Source organism: Heterodontus francisci, chromosome 23 (genome assembly GCF_036365525.1).
Source record: "Heterodontus francisci isolate sHetFra1 chromosome 23, sHetFra1.hap1, whole genome shotgun sequence".
Lineage (NCBI taxonomy): Eukaryota > Metazoa > Chordata > Chondrichthyes > Heterodontiformes > Heterodontidae > Heterodontus > Heterodontus francisci.
In genome coordinates, this window is record NC_090393.1 from 48,405,502 (window position 1) to 48,426,160 (window position 20,659).

Genomic DNA, 20,659 nt, shown 5'->3' on the forward strand with positions numbered 1-20,659 from the left:
GTTGCGCAGGGTGACACAGGTCTCTCTCCTCTTTGATGTCCAGATGCTTAGGCAATTCATCACTGCACCTTATTTAAAAACTCAATTAAAATTTCGATTCAAACAAACTCAAGTGCGCTCATTGGGGATTTTTAAAGTGGAAATCCTTGGTGGAGTATAGTCACGTTCACCTGGTACCTCATAAAACAGGTTTGATTTAAGCCTTGCAGTTTATCCGCTCATTGGAAGAACAATCTATTTGCTTTTTTATTGCCTTTGAAAAGTTTGAAAGCTTTACTTCCCCTCACCCGATTAATTCCCCTCCTCTCCTGAAGATGCTGGCACACCTTGGGATATGGTTCCAAAGGCATCGGCTGCCCTGCAGTGTTCCTTTGGGATGCCCCCTCCTCCTGTGCGTGTCTCGGCTGTAAGTTCCAGAAGGCTATCCCGCCCACTGGGTCATCATAGCTAAGCCTAATAGTGTCCTGGTGCAATGTGCACATGCACCAATTTATCAGCAGGAGTGATCAGGCTCTAATTGGAATAATGCCACGGGATCTTCACCATCTACTTGAACCTGCACTGATGCTTTTCAGCTCCCTAGTCCATAGATGCTGAGACTAATTACAGGACTCTGATCATGACACAGCTTTGGCTCAGAGGGAGCACTCTCACCTCTGAGTCAGAAGCTTCTGGGTTTAAGTCCCACTCTAGAGACTTGAGAGCAAAATCCAGGCCGACACTTCAGTGTAGTACTGAAGAATTGCTGCACTGTTGCAAGTGTTGTCTTTCAGAAGAGACAGTAATTTGAAGCCCCATCTGCTGTCTCAGGTGGACATAAAAGATCTAATTGGCATGATTTCAAAGATGAAAAAGAGAGTTCTCTCTGATGTCCTGATCAATATTTATCCCTCAATCAACATCACTAAACCAGAAGATATGGTCATTATCACATTGCTGTTTGTGGGATTTGCTATGCACAAATTGGCTGCTGCATTTGCCTTCATTACAACAGCGACTACACTTTAAAGGTACTTCATTAGCTGTCAAATGCTTTGGGGCGTTCTGACGTCGTGAGGAGCAATATAAATGCAAGTTCTTCCTTTCACAATTCTTAGTTAAGATCAGTTTACTCAAGGAACAGTCATTGAATCAATGAGTACAGGGAGCAATTGAAGCAGAAACCATTGCCTCTTTTAAAGGGGAAGCAGATAACATTTGAAACAGTAGAAGATATGGGGCTATGGGGAGACAGCAGGGCAACGGAATTTGTTGTGCAGTTATCTGGTAAAGAGCCAGCATAGATACAATAGGCTGAATGGCCTCCTTCAATGTTGTAAGTTTCTATGGTATGAGTGAGTAGCACACGAGCCAGTAAATTTACTGACTTATTGCTGGTTGTGCAGTGTCTGGGTGTCAAGCATTTTTGTGCTCCTTTTTAATTCTGTGATATTTGTTCTTTGAATAATGCATTAACCTGGGACCTCTTGTGATAGTTGTTCAGGTAGATGCTAAAGATCCCATGGTAATACTCAAATTAGAGCCTGGAGTTCTTTTAGTTTCTTGTTTAACATTTCCTCCCTCAAACACCACCAGAAATCAGATTAAATGGTCATTTATTTCCATCACCGTTTGTGGGATCATGTTATGCACAAAATGGCCACCATGTTTTCCTACACAAGGCAGTCATCGCACTTCAAAGTAATTCAGTGTCTGTGAACTATCTTGTGATGATTATTACAGATATGCGAAGATCCTAAATAATCTTTCTTCCGTTGAGGCAGTTATGGCAAATATCCCATTCATTTCCACCTGCAAACACCTGTGTGCTTACTTACCTATCACCAGTGCTGAAGCTCCTCCATTGGTTAGTGCAGGGGATAGACAGGATGACTCACTCGGTGCAATGGCCATGACGCCAGGTAAAGAAGCCATGATGAGGTTCTGGGTCTGTTGGGCTACAGTGTGTGGATTGTGTGGTAAGCTGTGGAGAGCCGTCAGTGTACTGACAGGGGGAAGGGTTCCTCCTGAGGCAGCTATCTGTGAAGAAAACACACCAGGTTAGACAGAAGAAACAATATATGAAATATTACTGCATATTGCAGCCTGCTACCCAGTTTACAATGAATTAGAGGACAGACTAGGCCTCACCTTGGCCTAGGTCCAACTTCTAGCTTGAATCCCAATAGGACGAATCATCCCAGGAATTACATTAAGGCACTAAAATAAAAGCAAAATACTGCAGATGCTGGAAATCTGAAATTAAAACAGGAAGTTCTGGAAATACTCAGTAGGTCAGGCAGCATCTGTGGAGCATCTCCATGATGCTGCCTGACCCGCTGAGTATTTCCAGCACTTTCTGTTTTTATTACATTAAGGCACCTCTGGTGTAGCTTTTGTGTGGGGACAGTTAGAAAACAGTGTGATAGAAAATAATGGTAAGTCTAAAACCAGATGCCAATGGTTTGCTCTCTCAGGGGTCTGGTGGAGACATGGCTTTGATTGTATTTCATCTTGGCGTCTGTGCACAGGTTCCTGACAGGTAGCCCTTGTCCTCAAGTAGCCAGCCTCTGACCCAATGGTCTGATTGAAAGAGAGAGAGAACTGAATATTGACACTGCATGATGGAGCTATGGCAACTGCCAGGATATCTGACCCAGGCCTGCATCATGAGCTACATGTCATCGCACACAAGCTGCATGTGTGTGTGGAAGTCCTTCCTGTTCATGCAGTCCCTGGGGTCTGTTGTTGGAGCATGCAAGGCTAAGTGGTACAGTCGATGATGCTCTGCAACTGGGGGGGGGGGGGGCGGGGGTAGCCTGAAACCCTGGCCAAGCCCAGATTCTCGCCTTCCTTCTATGTGACCTCAATAGGGAGGGAGATGATGTTGTTGGCTCTGGTGAAGTATGCATCCTTCACTTGCTTGGTGTGGGCACGCACAGCTGATTGCCTAATGTTGCTAATATCAATGCTGCAGCCGAGACATAAATATTCAGGGCCACAGTCACTTTCCCAGCCACAGACAAGGCTGAGCATGACCTGGTGCTGGGCTGCTGCAAGTGACGGAGCTCAATGATAGCCTCCCTGGTGAAGTGGAGCCTCCTCACACACTGCTCCTCACTGAACTACAGCTATGAAGCTCTTGGCCTGTATGCTCAAGTGAGGTAAGGCCAACTGTGAGTTTTCTTCCTTCTGCCTTTCTCCCTGCAGCTGCAGGAATCTGGTCGTTTGCCTGTTCCTCCTCCTCCTCTTGCATCCACAATGTCATCCCATAAAGTGAACCTGAAGTTTTCTCAGAAACCGTAGGTCACTATTCCACCATAGATTCAACCAGATAACTCGAAGGAAAATTTTGTGTCAGCTACAACGGTCAAAAATAGTGAAATCTGCGCACTCATCAAACTGAGATCAGCTGAGGATCCCATGAAATAACACGAGAAATGACCGCCTCCTGACTGTACCTGCCAATAATTGGTTGGTCGACTGTGGAACTTGCAGTTAGCACAATGCAGCAGTTTAAAATGGTCCTGAAATAGGTACAGTACACTAATTTAAATATATTAACTAAGTTAGACCCAGGGAGACTTCGTGGCACCACAGAGGACTCTGCTGCACAGTAGGGGAGGAAAAGGAGTGGAAGAGCTATAGTGATAGGGGATTCTATCGCAGATAGGCATTTCAGTGGCTGCAAACGAGGCTCCAGGATGGTACGTTGCCTCCCTGGTGCTAGGGTCAAGGATGTCTCAGAGCGGCTGCAGGACATTCTGAAGGGGGAGGGTGAGCAATCAGAGGTTGTGGTTCACATTGGTACCAACAACATAGGTGGAAAGAGGGATGAGGGTCCTGAACAAGAATTTAGGGAGCTAGGTAGCAGATTAAAAAGCAGGACCTCAAAGGTTGTAATCTCTGGATTACTCCCCATGCCACGTGCTAGCGAGTATAGGAATAGAAGGATAGAGCAGATGAATGCATGGCTGAGGAGATGGTGCAGGAGGGAGGGCTTTAGGTTCCTGCATCACTGGGTCTGTTTCTGGCAAAGGTGGGACCTGTACAAGTTGGACGGGTTGCACCTGAACCGGAACGGGACCAACATCCTTGTTGGGAGGTTTGCTCGTGCTGTTGAGGGGGAGGCAGGGTTTAAACTAATTTGGCAGGGGGATGGGAAGAGAGTGGAGGTACAGTAGGGGGTGAGGCACAGCCAAATATAGATGAGAAACTGAGTCAGTCTGGAAGGCAGAGCAAATATAGACCTGTTAAGGCACAAGTGAAAAATGCAAGGCTGGATTTCATTTATTTTAATGCAAGGAGTCTTACTAATAAGGTAGATGAATTGAGGGCATTGATTAGCACATGGGATTATGATATTATTGCTATCACGGAGACATGGCTGAGGGAGGGGCAGGACTGGCAACTCAGTATTCCAGGGTATAGAATCTTCAGGCATGATAGGGAAGGGGATAAAAGGGGAGGTGGTATGGCACTGTTGATCAAGGAGTCAATTACTGCAGTAAGGAGGGATGATATCTTAGAAGGTTCCTCCAATGAGGCCATATGGGGAGAACTTAAGAACAAAAGGGGGGCAATCACTTGGTTGGGCATGTACTACAGGCCTCCAAACAGTCAGGGAGAGATAGAGGAACAGATATGTGGGCAAATCTCAGACAGGTAGAAAAATAATAGGGTAATAATAGTAGGAGATTTCAACTTACCTAATATCAACTGGGATAGTCTTAGTGCAAAAGGCTTAAAGGGTGAGGAATTCTTAAAGTACATACAGGAGAGCTTTTTGAGCCAGCACATAGAAAGTCTTACAAGACAAGGGGCAGTACTGGACCTAATCCTAGGAAATGAAGCTGGACAAGTGATAGAAGTATCAGTGGGAGAGCATTTCGGGGATAGTGACCATAACTCTGTAGGATTTAAGGTAGTTATGGAAAAGGACAAAGAAATAAAGGTACTGAATTGGGGGAAGGCCGATTTCAATCTGGCCAAAATGGACTGGGAGCAGCTACTTGTAGGAAAGTCTACATCAGGCCAGTGGGAGGCATTCAAAGAGGAAATAGTGAGAGTTCAGAGCCAATGTATACCCATTAAGGTGAAGGGTAGGACCAACAAGTCCTGGGAACCCCGGATGTCAAGGGATATAGTGTATTGGGTCAGGAAAAAAAAGGGAAGCTTATGGCAGATTCAGAGCGCTGAAAACAGCAGAGGCATTAGAACAGTATAGAAAGTGTAGGGTGGTACATAAAAAAGTAATTAGGAGAGCAAAGTGGGGACATGAAAAAACATTGGCGGTCAATATAAAGGAAAATCCTAAGGCGTTTTATAAGTATATTAAGGGGAAGAGGATAACCAGGGAAAGAGTAGGGCCCATTAGGGACCAAAGTAGAAATCTGTGTGTGGAGCCGGAGGACATAGGTGAGGTTTTAAATGATTGCTTTTCATCTGTTTTCACTGCGGAGAATGACGATGTAGATGTAGAGATCAGGGAGGGGGATTGCGACATACTTGAACATATTAACACTGAAAGGAAGTATTGAGAGGAAGTATTAGATGCTTTAGTGGGCTTAAAAGTGGATAAATCCCCAGGCCCAGATGAGATGTATCCCAGGCTGTTGTGTGAGGCAACGGAGGTGATAGCAGGGGCACTGACACAAATTTTCAGATCCTCTCTGGCCACGGGAGAGGTGCCAGAGGACTGGAGGACAGCGAATATGGTACCATTATTCAAGAAGGGTAGCAGGGAAAGACCAGGTAATTACAGGCCAGTGAGTCTAACATCAGTGGTTGGGAAACTATTGGAAAAAATTCTGAGGGACAGGATTAATCTCCACTTGGAGAGGCAGGGAATAATCAGGGATAGTCAGCACAGCTTTGTCAGGGGGAGATTGTGTCTAACTAACTTGATTAAATTTTTCAAGGAGGTGACTAGGTGTGTAGATGAGGGTAAAGCAGTTGATGTAGTCTACATGGACTTGAGTAAGGCTTTTGATAAGGTCCCGCATGGGAGATTGGTTAGGAAGGTAAGAGCCCATGGGATCCAGGGCAATTTGGGAAATTGGACCCAAAATTGGCTTGGTGGTAGGAAACAGAGGGTGATGGTCGAGGGTTGTTTTTGCAAGTGGAAGCCTGTGACCAGTGGTGTACCACAGGGAGCAGTGCTGGGACCCTTGCTGTTTGTAACGTACATTAATGATTTAGACATGAATATAGGAGGTATGATAAGTTCGCAGATGACACAAAAATTGGTGGTGTCGTAAATAGTGAGGAGGAAAGCCTTAGATTACAGGACGATATAGATGGGCTGGTAAGATAGGCAGAGCAGTGGCAAATGGAATTTATTCCTGAGAAGTGTGAGGTGATGCATTTTGGGAGGACTAACAAGGTAAGGGAATATACAATGGATGGTAGGACTCCAGGAAGTACAGAGGGTCAGAGGGACCTTGGTGTACTTGTCCATACATAACTGAAGGCAGCAGCACAGGTAGATAAGGTGGTTAGGAAGGCACATGGAATACTTGCCTTTATTAGCTGAGGCATAGAATATAAGAGCAGGGAGGTTATGGTGGAGCTGTATAAAACGCTAGTTGGGCCACAGCTGGAGTACTGTGTACAGTTCTGGTCAACACACTATAGGAAGGATGTGATTGCACTGGAGAGGGTGCAGAGAAGATTCACCAGGATGTTGCCTGGGCTGGAGCATTTCAGCTATGAAGAGAGACTGAAAAGGCTAGGGTTGTTTTCCTTAGAACAGAGAAGGATGAGGGGGGACATGACTGAGGTATACAAAATTATGAGGGGCATTGATAGGTTAGATAGGAAGAGACTTTTTCCCTTAGTGGAGGGGTCATTAACCAGGGGACATAGATTTAAGGTAAGGGGCAGGAGGTTTAGAGGGGATTTGAGGAAAAAGTTTTTCACCCAGAGGGTGATTGGAATCTGGAATGCACTGCCTGAAGTGGTGGTAGAGAGAGGAACCCTCACAACGTTTAAGAAGTATTTAGATGAGCACTTGAAACGCCATAGCATACAAGGCTACGGGCCAAGTGCTGGAAAATGGGACTAGAATAGTTCGGTGCTTGATCGCCAGCAGAGACATGATGGGCCGAAGGGCCTGTTACTGTGCTGTATGACTCTATGACTCTATGGATGCTTGATCCAATGGGGCCTGATCTAAAATGATGTTGGGTGCCCTTCAGGAGATGAACTGGCAGGCAAGCCCACAACTCAATTCTCAGGTCCCTAAGTCTTATAGTTTCAATGTAAAACAGGAAAGCATCCTTTGACAAACTACACCGCCCCTACCACAAACCCTACCACCAACTTCTGTCCTGAAGTTAAAGGTGACAGCTATAAGAACTTTAATTTCTATTAATGAGGATGTAAAGTGTGTCCAGCCAGTAAAATATTTTTCTCAGCTAATTTACCATTCTTAGCTAAAGCTAAGAGTTTTTTCTGAACTTATAATTATTTAGCCACCAATTACATTCATCTTAGTTCTGTGGGCCCACGTTCACAGTGGATCTGGATTGAGACTGTCGTAGACACTGGGCCGGATTTTACATTGCCGTAAACAATGGCAGCCCGGGCAATATTAAATGCGACAGCAAATTTAAATTGTTAGGGGGACCGCCACCCCCCCAACCCCCGCGAATGATATGGAAGGGCCGGGCAGTCCATACCCGGCAATGGTGTGAGGCACCACTGCACAGATGCCGACGCCATTTTTAAAGGGCTTCGTGCCCGACATTGCCATTTAAAATTTAAAGGAACATTTTTTATTTTTAAAAATGAAATTACTTATTCCTGACCCTCTCCGACACCCCCCAATATGCATAGAATTAAGTACCTGCCCTCTCTCCCCCCAAAGAACACTTACCTGGTGCACCTGATCTTCCCCCCCACAAAGTTCATAAACTCTAAACTTTCCCTCTTCCCACCATCCCCTAGACCAATTAAATTGACGCCGCTCCCCCCACCACCCCCCACCCCACCTCCCCAACCCCCCACACAGAGAAACTTACCTGCTCCCTCTTCTCCACCAGTGTTCCGCTCCGGATCTCTGGACGGAGTGCCAGCCACCGGCACCAATATCGGAGCGGAATGGACGGCAGGAGCGGGTAAGTAATTAATTCCTTCATTTGGATTTTTTTTAAATATGTAAATTTGGCTCCCGTCGCCGAGCAGTGGGGAGGCCACCACAAGGCCTCACTGCTGCCGGCAATATCAGGCTGGGCCTTCCCGGTGTCGAGGACCATGACGGGCCTCTGCTGGAGGCATTTTCTGGCCCTCCCCGCCACGACTCCCCATGTCGGGGGGGGGGGCTGTAAAATCCAGCCCACTATTTAAAGAAGGTTCTTTCAGCCAGCAGCGAGTGCAGAGGCATTCCAACAAATTCGGGTGATTCCAAGCCCACCACCGTTTACTCTTAAGGATTTATTTAAACCCAATTCCTGATGGTGAAACTCTCTTTAATGGGATTAAGTTAATGAGCACTTAGGTTAGGGTAGTGTAGTGGTTGTGTTATTGGCCTAGTAATCCAGAGGCCTGGACTAACAAATCGCAGTCTGTGAGTTCACAATCCCATCTTGGCAGTTTGGGAATTTGAATAAAATTTTAAACATCTTACACTTACCAGGAAAAGTGACCATGAAGGCATTGGATTGTAAAAACCCAATTGGTTCACTAATGTCCTTCACGGAAGGAAGCCTGCCGTCCTTACATAGTATGGCCTACATGTGACTTAAAACCCACACCAATGTAAACTCTTAATTGCCAGCGATTCCTTCTGCCCAAAAATATATTTTTTAAAATTAGAAATGCAATGGATTAAACAAGGACAGCTGGCATCTATTTGTTAAAGGGAAAAATTGCATCATTAAAGGGAATGTAATAGATATTGTATGTATGAATTTTCCAAAGGCATTTGTCAATTGTCTCACAGAAGACCTGTTACAAACATTCAGGCATATGGTAGAAAAAGAAATGTAGCAGCCTAAATAGAAAGTTAGTTAATGGGCTGGAAACAAATGTTTTTTTTAAGTTTGTTCTTGGGATGTGAGCATCACTGGCAAGCCCAGGATTTCTTGCCCATCCCTAAATGCCCTTGACCTGAGTGGCTTGCGAGGCCATTTTAGAGGATGTTAAGAGTCAACCACATTGCCTTGGGTCTGGAGTCACATGTAGGCCAGACCAGGTAAGGACAGCAGATTTCCTCTCCTGAAGGACATTAGTGAACCAGATGGGTTTTTATGGCATTCCTGTAGTTTTGTGATTAATAATGAGACCTGGTTCGACCACACTTGGAATATTGTGTTCAGTTCTGGTCGCCTCATTATAGGAAGGATGTGGAAGCTTTAGAGAGGGTGCAGAGGAGATTTACCAGGATGCTGCCTGGACTGGAGGGCATGTCCTACGAAGAAAGATTGAGGGAGCTAGGGCTTTTCTCATTGGAGCGAAGACGGATGAGAGGTGACTTGATAGAGGGGTACAAGATGATGAGAGGCATAGATAGAGTGGATAGTCAGAGACTTTTTCCCAGGGTGGAAAGGGCTATCACCAGGGGGCATAATTTTAAAGTGATTGGAGGAAGGTTTCGGGGAGATGTCAGAGGTAGGTTCTTTACACAGAGAATGGTGGGTGTGTGGAATGCGCTGCCAGCGGTGGTAGTAGAAGCAGATACATTAGGGACATTTAAGCGACTCTTGGATAGGTACATGGATGATAGTAGAATGAAGGGTAGGTAGTTAGTTTGATCTTAGAGTAGGTTAAAGGTTCGGCACAACATCGTGGGCCGAAGGGCCTGTACTGTGCTGTACTGTTCTATGTTCTATGTTCTAATATTTTATTCCAGATATATTAATTAATTGAAGTTAAACTCCCACAGCTGTCATGGTGGGATTTGAACTCATGTATCTGGAGCATTAGTCCAGGCCTCTGGTTCGCTCGGCCAGTAACATAAGCACTACACCACCCTAGCCAGAGTGTTACTTGGATTGGCGAAGGGTTAAAATAAGGGCCAGCTCTGCACATATTTTTGTTCTTGGCGCATGTATAAATGATTTGAACACAGGCTTAAGAAGCATGATATTAAAATTTGCTGATGAAAGTAATGGTTTGGCAAACAGTGAGCTCTGTCAAAGATTTCAGGAGCATATGTGGAATAGGCAGACAAATGGCAAATGCTATTTAAAATGGAGAAATGTGAATTGGTACATTTTGGACAGAAAAGCAAGGAGTGGGAATTATACACAAAATCTTGGCTGACACTCCAGCTGAGGGAGTGCTGCACTGTCAGAGATGCCATCTTTCAGATGCGACATTAAACCCAGCCTTCGTCTGCCCTTTCAGGTGGATGTAAAAGATCCTATGGTAGTTTTCAAAGAAGAGCAGGCGAGTTCTCCCCAGCATCCTTGCTAATATTTATCTGTCAAGCAACATCACTAAAATAGATTATCTATTCCTTATCATATTGTGATTTGTGGGACCTTGCTGTGCACAAAGTTGGCTGCTGTGTTTCCAACAACAGTGACAACATTACAAAAAGTACATCATCAGCTGTAAAGTGCTTTGGCATGTCCTGAGATTGTGAAAAGTGCCATATAAATGCAAGTTCTTTCTTTCTTTCACACTCAATGGAAATGTGCTGAAGGGTATGACTGAGCAGACAAAACAGGAAGTTCAAATACATAATTTCCTGAAACTACAAATACAGGTAGATAAAGCCTCAAAAAGGTCTGTGGCAAATTGCAGAGTGCAAGATTGAAGAAGTTATGATAAAGTTGTACAAGTTCAGCTACGTTTAAAGTATTGTGTGTAGTTTGGGGTGCCCCATTATAGAAAAAAACATTAAAGCCACATGCACTGTAAATTCGCCAGAATTATATTGTTATCAGAAGTGACTTGCAACACTGGGATTATTTCCACTGGAGCAGGGAAGGTTAATTAGATTTAATTGGAGATTTTTTTTAAATCATGAAAGGTTTTGTAGAATGAGCAGGGAAAGACTGTTTCCTCTGGTTTAGGGGGAATCAGTTTAAAACTGTCTTTGAACAAAATGAGGAGTGAAGTTATGAAAAATGTCTTTATGAGAGTTGTTACAGCATACAATGATTTGCCACAGGGTCTCACTGAAGCAGAGACCAGTACATTTTAAAAAAGGGTAGATAAACATTTTAAGCATAATTTAGAGGGTTATCAGAGACAGCAAATCAATGGGAATAGTATTAGACTGTTCTAACAAAGACCAGCATAGACATAAATGTGTCAAATGAGCTCCTCTGTGCTGCAAAGTTCTATGGGTCTCAGGTTCTGATGGTGAAACTTTGTCTTTAATGAGGTTTGCAATGGCGAGACTCTTTCTTTAACAAGGTTCCTGTTGGTGAGATTCTCTGTTTACCAGGGATTTCTAATGGTGAAATCTTTACTAAGTGAATGCTTTTCAAGTGTTTGTACAATTCTGTGCAGTACTGTTGGGAGTTCTGTAACATTAGAAGGTAAAACCCATGACCTAGATGCAACCAGCAAACAAATTGCTGCAGTAAAATTTGTTGAGAGAAAAATGGTTTGAGTTGATCTAATTACTAACTGACAAACAGAAAATAGCAGTATTTGCTTTCGTTGTGTAGGCTGATAAGGCTCATGAGATAAGAACAGTATTGATGTTAAGAAAAACAGTATTTCATATTCGTTCTTCCATGTTCTTTAGCTTTCCCCCTCCATGCCAAGTGCCATTCCTTACCAAGGCAGCATGTGGACCACGAGCTCCCAGACCTCTGCCAACTGTAACCAGCAATGAGAGGCGGGTCCTGTGCACAGGTTTCGATTGGTGTTCCTGCATTTCACTTGGCAATGATGCTAAATACTACCTATTAAAACTGGTGTCAGATCCACACGCCTTGCATGGTCCTAATGCTGCCCCATAAGATTGGGTCAGTTCACCCTCATATTTTCCTGCTCCACCTCTTAAAGCAGTAATATCATAAAGCAAAAAATGCTTTGCAAGACACTGCACCTTACTGATCAACTTTTATTCATTCATGGGATATGGGCATCACTGGGAAGGCCAGCATTTATTGCTCACCCCAAACTGCCTCTGAGAAGATGCTGGTGAGCTGTCTTCTTGAATACAGCTGAGAGGCTTGCAAGCCAATTTCAGAGAGCAGGTAAGAGTCAACCACATTACTGTGGGTCTAGAGTCACATATAGGCCAGACAGGGTAAGGATGGCAGATTTCTTTCCAGATAGGACATTAGTGGACCAGAGGATCTTTACATCAGTTCAGTAGTTTCATGATCACTGTAATTGATGTTAGCTTTTTAATTCCACATTTATTTAATTAATTGAGTTTTAATTCCCTAGCTGCTGTTGTGGGATTTGAACGCAGGTCTCCAGATCATTATTCTAAGCCTCCAGATTACGAGCCTAATAACATAGCCACTATGCAACTATACCCCTAGATCATCGCATCAACAGCACAATGATGCCAATTCATTGCTGACCACATCTCCCACTAATTAAAAAATATTATTTATAATTGATTTTTTTAAAATAACTGCACATTGCAAAAACATATTTCTATAGCAACACTAAGTTGCAGAGTTGACGTTCGCAATAAAGTGACAGTACACTTTCTGCAGCAGGTTGTTTTACCAATTGAACTTTCCCCTCTCCCAATATGACAGATATTGTAGTTAAGGAGGAGGAGTGTGAAATATTGGATGTGATCAACATAGGGAGAGAGGAAGTATTATTGGGCTTAGCATCCTTGAAAGTTGATAAAGCACCAGGGCAGATGAAATGTACCCCAGGCTGTTAAAAGAAGCAAGAGAGGAAATAGTGGAAGGTCTGACCATCGTTTACCAGTCCTCACTGGATACAGGTGTGGTGCTGGAGGATTGGAGAACTGCTAATGTTGTACCTCTGTTTAAAGAGGGAGTGAGGGATAGACCGAATAATTACAGGCCAGTCAATCTAACCTCAGTAGTGGGCAAATTATTGGAATCTGAGAGACAGGATAAACTGTCACATAGAAAGGCACAGCTTAATCAAGGATAGTCAGCATGGATTTGTTGAGGGAAGATCTGGTTTGACCAACTTGATCGAATTATTTGAAGTAATAACAAGGAAGATAGACGAGGGTAGTGCAGTTGATGTGGTCTACATGGTTTTTAGCAAGGCTTTTGACAAGGTCCTACATGGCAGTTTGGGAATTTAAAATCCCATGGGATCCAAGGAAATGAAGCAAGGTGGATACAAAATTGGCTCATGGCAGAAAACAAAGGGTAATTGTTGACGTGTGTTTTTGCGACTGGAGGGCTGTTTCCAGTGGTGTTTCGCAGAGCTCAGTACTGGGTCCCTTGCTTTTTGTGGTATATATTAATGTTTTGGATGTAAATGTAGGAGGCATGATCAAGAAGTTTGCAGATGACACAAAGATTGGTCATGTGAGGAGGATAGCTGTTGGCTGCAGGAAGATATTGATGGTCAGGTCAGATGGGCAGAAAAGTGGCAAATGGAATTCAACCCGGAGAAGTGTGAGGTGATGCATTTGGGGAGGTTAAACAAGGCAAAGGAATACATGATTAATGGGAAAATACTGAGAAGTGTAGAGGAAGTGAGGGACTTTGGAGTGAATGTCCACAGAACCCTGAAGGTAGCAAGACAGGTCAGTAAGGTGGTTAAGAAGGCATATGGAATCCTTTCTTTTATTAGCCAAGGTATAGAATACAAGAGCAGGGAGGTTATGCTGGAACTGTATAACTCATTGGCTAGGCGACAACTTGAGTATTGTGTGCAGTTCTGATCACCTCATTACAAAAAGGATGTAATTGCACTAGGGAGGGTACAGAGGAGATTTACGAGGATGTTGCCAGGACTGGAAAAATGTAGCTATGAGGTGAGATTGGATAGGCTGGGGTTGTTCTCCTTACAACAGAGAAGGCTGAGGGGAGATCTAATTGAAATGTATGAAATTTTGAGGGGCCTGGATAGAATGGAGGTGAAGGGCCTATTCACCTTAGCAGAGAGGTCAGTGACTAAGAGGCATAGATTTAAAGTGATTGGCAGAAAGATTAGAGGGGGGATGAGGAAAACCTTTTTCACCCAGGGGGTGGTGGGGGTCTGGAACTCACTGCTTGAAAGGGTAGTGGAGGCAGAAACCCTCAACTCATTCAAAAGGAGTCTGGATATGCACCTCAAGTGCTGAAATCTGCAGGGCTATAGACCAAATGCTGGAAGGTGGGATTATAATGGGTGGATCATTTTTCAGCTGGCACGGATACAATGAGCCTCTTTCTGTGCCTTAAACTTTCTATGATTCTATGATAGCATTATCAAACTATAAAATATTTCTGTGCAGCAAAAGAGCAGCTTGTAACTTGTAGTACCTTAGGATGTCTTACTACATTTAAGGTGCTATATAAATGCAAGTTGTTGTTGTTGCAGGAATGCCATTTATGCTATTGGCACCTTTGAGGTGTGCAAAAAATTTGCCTGAGAAATCAGGTCAAATGTAGATATTCGAGTGCAGTACTGAGGGAGTGTAGCACTGTCGGAAGTGCCAGATTTTGGATGAGATGTTAAATGGAGGCCCCGTCTGCCCCCTCATGTGGACATAAAAGATCCCATGGCACTATTTTGAAGAAGAACAAGGGAGCCCTCCTGGCGTCCTAGCCAATATGTATCTCTCAACCATTATTACTTAAAAGAACAGATTATCTGGTCATTATCATATTTCTTGCTGTGGGAACTTGCTATGTGCAATTGGTTGCCGCATTTCTGCAATTCAAAAGTACTTCATTGGCTCTAAAGAACTTTGGGATGGTTTGAGGTCGTGCAAGGAGTTATATAAATGCAAGTTTTTCTCTCATATACCAATATGCAGGACACTACACCTTAATAGAAAGCTATTAATTAAAATCAGAATCTCAAAAGGGAAAGAACGGATATCTCCAGGATCTCCCAGATTTGGTCTCTCATCTGTGTTGACCTGGTTGGGATTAAAAGTTGAGCCCATGGCTATGGATGGTATAACCACCCAGAGATTCAGCTCCTGATTGCTATTAAATGAGCCTTATTGGAAAATGCCTAACAGTACTGTGGAAGTACCTTCACCACATGGACTGCAGTAGTTCAAGAAGGCAACTCACCACCACCTTCTCCAGGGCAATTAGGGATGGGCAATAATTGCTGGCCTAGCCAGGGACGCCCACATCCCATGAACAAATTTTAAAAAAGGACATAAGGCACGAGGAAGTTGGTTGTGATGACCCCGCTGTTGAAAGCTCCATCATTCCTCACATTTGGCCTCACAAAATGGGCACTTTGGGCGAGGCATGAGAGGGTAGCTGGCACCAATAGAACTGTACCTCAGCAAGGAGTCAACTCCTTTAGGAGACATGTGGAGAAAATTGGGTGGATGGGGGGAGCGCACAGAAATCTAAACCCTGTTGTGTTGGGTAGTATATTGAGATTTTCAAGGCTTTCATTCAACAGAGCCATCACAAAGTATAATTGAAATAGACATAAATAAAATAGCCTTTTATTTCAGGAGGTTTGTTTTATGAAGTGTAAAAGCAGTTGATGAAGCCCTCATAGTTAATGAATCAAATATAAAATAATGCTTTCAAGCACTTCAGTCAGGCAAGGCAATTGGCCATACATCCACAATCAGGGAAATGGTTCCTATATTTGGTAAGAATTGTTCAGCCCTAACAAAGAAATAACTTTGTAATTGATGTTTTATGAATCAGGCCTGCTCAGCTGGGCCCCTGCAGTCTCCACTCATCTCCTTGTATTCAGCTAAATAAATATGGAGAAGATAAGACTTGTTTACAACTAAAAGTGTTGTTCTCCTTAACCTACAAATTGAACAAATACGTTCCAGTCCAAATGCTTTTCTCTGGCGCCTGTCGGCCTATTTCTTCTTTCAGGATATCTATGAAGGCAATGTGGTTGTGTGGTTTAAAATGCAAATAAGCTCTTTTGTTTTGAATAAGGTGGCCTAACTTTTCATCCTCCACTCTGGGAAGCTCTGGCTCAGGCTGCAGTACAGTTCACACACATTGGCTGCCCTTCAATACCTTGCCCAAGTGGCTACGCTTCATATCTGACCCTCTGACCTTTGAATAAGATGTTAAACTAAGGCCTCGTTTGCCCTCTCTGGTGGATATAAAAGATCCCATGGCACTAAGATGAGGAGGGAGGTTCTCCCCGATGTCCTGGCCAATATTTATCCACCAACCAATATCACTAAAACAGATTATCTAGTCATTGTCGCATTTCTGTTTGTGGGAGCTTGCTGTGTCAAAATTGTCTGCTGTGTTCCTACATCACAACAGTGTCTACACTTCAAAAGTAATTAATTGGCTCTAAGGCACTTTGGGACATCCTGAGGGTATGAAAGGTGTCAGGAAGTTATTCAACAGTGGGAGCTGAGGGAAATCACAGCCAGTTCCCAATCCAGATCTTTTTGGCATCCATACTCTTTTTCCAACTGGAGCAGCAATCCTGGCTGATTATCCACCCTTTCTAACCCAAGGCATTGAGGCCAATTTTAGCACTCCTGCCTGTCCACTTCTGCACTGGAGCCAAGACCAGTTAACTAAGTGCAGCCTGGGGACTGAACCCCTTGGGACCTTACTCATTGATAAGGCTCAGCTACACACTCCCTTTACTAACTGAGCTGTGGGGAGGGTTTGAAAACAGAGCTGAAACCAATTGTACTGTGGCTGTTCTGTGGAAGATCTGGCCATAGTGATCAGTGTCAGGGCAGTTTTATTTGCCAGGATCAGACCTGGGTACAGAGTTCTGCCCAATGAAATAGTGTTAAAATCATGCCAGTAATACTCAATATTACCTCCATCGCCTGTTTTTCGAAAGACAACTTAGTGCACTATCCACTGATAAGACAGCTTTGTTTTTTTTTTCTTCTCATCTGTGATTCCTTTTCGTCACTGCTTTTTTATTCATTCATTCCTGGATTGTGGGCATCACTGGCAAGGCCAGTATTTATGGCCCATCCTAATTTCCCTCGAGAAGGGTGAGCGCCATCTTGAACCGCTAAAGTCCATGTGGTATAGGTACAAACACAGTACTGTTAGGGAGTTATATTTCTAAACCAGGATTGTGTGTCACTTGGAGGGGAACTTCAGGTGGTGGTGTTTCCATGTGCCTGCTGCCCTTGTTTTTCTAGATGGTAGAGGTCATGGGTTTGGAAGATGTTGTTGAAGGAGGCTTGGCGAGTTACAACAGTGCCTCTTGTATGTGGTACATTTTGCTGCCACTGTGTACCGATGGTAGAGGAAGTGAATGTTTAAGCAGGTGGATAGGGTGCCAATCAAGTGGGCTGCTTTGTCCTGAAGTTCGTTGTTTCATAACACTTCAGAGTTAGTCCATGAATGTTGTATCATTGCAGTTCCGATGTGCGTGACACCTCCCGCAAAAGGGAAAAAGTGAAATTCCCTGGATTTCATTTTTATGTTGTTTGTTGTTTTTTTTGGTTTAGAAAGAGGGGTAAAAAAAACAGGAGAACAGTTTAGGTTCACACCACTTTACACATTCATTTCATTCACTCCTCATGCTTCCAGCCTACGTTTTGTCATTATCCTTCCTTTGGATGAGGTACCATCAAAAAATTGCATTTTCTTTGGTTATGTGTTGTCAAATTGGGTTGTAGTTTCTCCTACACCAGTTTGCACTACTTTAGGAATGTTAATCACCAGGACTATGTGATTGTTGTAGAAGCTTGTTGTATGCAAATTTCTGTTACTGTCTATGGCGAGATTCTCTGTTTGTACAAGCTTTAACCACTTGACTACTGCTTCCACAATACATGGCATTAACCAATCTGGTTCTGGCACATTGACAGATCTTATTTCTAGGATGATAGTGGGTGATTCATAATTTTTTTAGCCCCTGCAAGGCATCTGGGATTTCTTCCTGTCCCTTGTTCTGGCTGAGTGCTGACTCTAAATTGTTGTGTTTGATTAGTTTTGGATTTGGAACCTGATTGTGTGATTCTTCAGTGGGTAGATCCATGCTGACCTCACTTTTAATTTTCTTGTGATTTTCCTTGTACTTCAGAGATAGGTGTTTCCCTAATCTGCCCATGTCCTCTGGGACACCACTGCTCACAGATGATTGTCCAGCTCCTCCTGCACTCCCCTGTGGCACTTCAATGAGGTGAAGCATCTCCCTCACTCTTGTTTTTCTGTTTGGGAACTTTCCTCATCCTTATTTAAATCTTTGAAAAAGGTTTCAGCTAACCATATCTCTGTTGCTTTTCTTTCAGTTTTTTTCGGCTTTTATCGTAGCTTCTTTCAATCATTTTGGCTCAATCTGGGCCCTTTTGAATTCTTCCAGCTCTATCACCCACTGTGGGATTTTTGGGACTTCCCCAGTCCTCTGCAGTTGTACAGCGTTTTGTTCTCTCCCCTCAGTTTCTCCAGTCTCTATGGACTGCTTTGGACCCTCTGGGTAAAATATTGTGCTTCCTGCTAAGTCATTGCCTAGCAATAGATCTACCCCCTCCATGGGTAAACTTAGAATGATTCTGACTGTCACCACCCCAGTGACCAACTTTCTGTGTAGATAAATTTTAATTAAGGGAGCCTTCAAGCATTTGCCAGTAAGCCCTTTTACGAATACTGTGGTATTTGTTCTGCTTTCTGGTGCATTTCTGTCAGTTTGGCTGCCAGCAGGATTTGAAAACAACCCGTATCCCTGAGGATGGTTATCTCCTTCTCTGGTGCCTGGGACACAAAAGGAGTCATTTTTCCTTCATGCAAAAAATTCTGACATGTGCTCTGCTCTTGTGTTATATTAGAACACAGGCTTAAAACTTTCAAAGCCACAGACACAGGCTTGACTGCAGCTCCTCTTTCTGGCTTTTTGGCATACCAACATTTAGCCTGGACATGCCCAGATTTGCTACATTGGAAACATGTCGGGCAAACCCCTCCTGGTTTATCCCCTGAGTTTCTTCTTTTAAACATTGGAAACTGGTCGGGTTTTCCTTCCTTGCTCTCCTTTTCTCCTGAGCCAATTTTTTATTTATTATTTTTTTATTTATTATTTAGAGATACAGCACTGAAACAGGCCCTTCGGCCCACTGAGTCTGTGCCGACCATCAACCACCCATTTATACTAATCCTACACTAATTCCATATTCCTACCACATCCCCACCAATCCCTATATTTCCCTACCACCTACCTATACTAGGGGCAATTTATAATGGCCAATTTACCTATCAACCTGCAAGTCTTTGGCATGTGGGAGGAAACCGGAGCACCCGGAGAAAACCCACGCAGACACAGGGAGAACTTGCAAACTCCACACAGGCAGTACCCAGAATTGAACCCGGGTCGCTGGAGCTGTGAGGCTGCGGTGCTAACCACTGCGCCAATGTGCCGCCCCTGCGCCACTCCTGCGCAATTTCTGCTTCCTCTGCATCCCTGCTGTCTCTCCCTAGCTTATAAGAGTTACTAGACCCAAATTTATTTGGAGTTGGGGATTTATGCGTTAATTCATAGTCAATGGCCATTTTTGTGGCTTCCCTTACTCTTGTGACTCTTTGTCCTTCTACTTGGGATGCTAATTTTAAACTCTTCCAGCAACATCACTTCTCTCAAATTTTCATCTGAGGGTTCTAGCTTGAGAGACCATATCCAGCAATTGAAAGCCATGGGCTGAATTTTATCAGTGCATCGTGCTCTGTGCCGGCATGCTGTGAGAGTGGCGGCCTTCCGACATGGAACTGCCACTGCACAGCCCCCAATGATGCAGAAGGGGCAGCCGCCACGTCCCTGGCAAAGGTGTCCGGTGCCACCAAGTAAGTGCCAGCGCCATTTTTAAAGGGCTTTAAGCCCTTAGCAGAGATTTAAATTATTAAAGTTACAGTAGTCCTGATTTTTTTCTTTATAAATAATTAGGATATGGAGGCCCTTCCCCAACACCCCCCAATGGTCTTTCAATTGACAAAACTTACTTTATTCCCTACCTGAACTTTCCCCCCAACCTTCTAACATTTGTTCTTCAACCCCTTCCCACCATCCCCACAGCCAGTAAAAATTGTATTCCCATCTCCCTCACCCCTCCCGCCCTGAAAATTTTATTCCTCCCATCTCCCTCACCCCTCCCCACCAGGTTCTCAATCGGAACTCCGTACAGAGTTCCGTAGGCGTGTGAGCTGCGTTCAGCGGGCGTAAAATCGGTGTGGGATGGCCGCCTGCAGGTAAGTTAATTTACATCTTATTCTTGTTAATTTAAATACTTAGATGAAGGCCCCGCTGTCAAGCGGTGGGGGCTGCACCGAGGTTCCCCCACTGCCGGTAATATTCGGCAGGCCCTTCTCGACAGCAGGGGTCGAGGCAGGCCTCTCCCGCTGGATTTTACAGGCCCCACAGCCCACAGCATCGAGAGGCTAGTAAAATTCAGGCCCATATGTTTGATTCTTTTGAATTCAATACAAGCTGGTGTGGGTCTTTTCCAGGTGTGTCGGAATTTCTGTCTATATGTTTCCGGTACCTGCTCATATGCATTTAGAATTGCAGTTCTAGTTTCTTCATAATGGGTGGAACCTTATTCTGATAACGGGGAAAAAGCTTCATGAGCCCGACCCATGCACTCGCCTTGTAACAGAGTCCAGATTCTTTTGGTCGTTTAACCTGGTAGCTATTT

At 44.0% G+C, this 20,659-nt stretch overlaps 1 protein-coding gene across 1 annotated transcript in view; it reads right to left on the reverse strand.

Moving 5' to 3' along the window:
* The window catches only part of hnf1a (HNF1 homeobox a), a 258,658-nt gene that overhangs the window by 105,011 nt on the left and 132,988 nt on the right, over positions 1 to 20,659 (reverse strand). Inside the window, exon 6 of the mRNA XM_068055205.1 lies at positions 1,818 to 2,019. Within this exon, the coding sequence (XP_067911306.1) occupies positions 1,818 to 2,019 (202 nt within the window). The remainder of the gene's footprint in view (positions 1 to 1,817; positions 2,020 to 20,659) is intronic.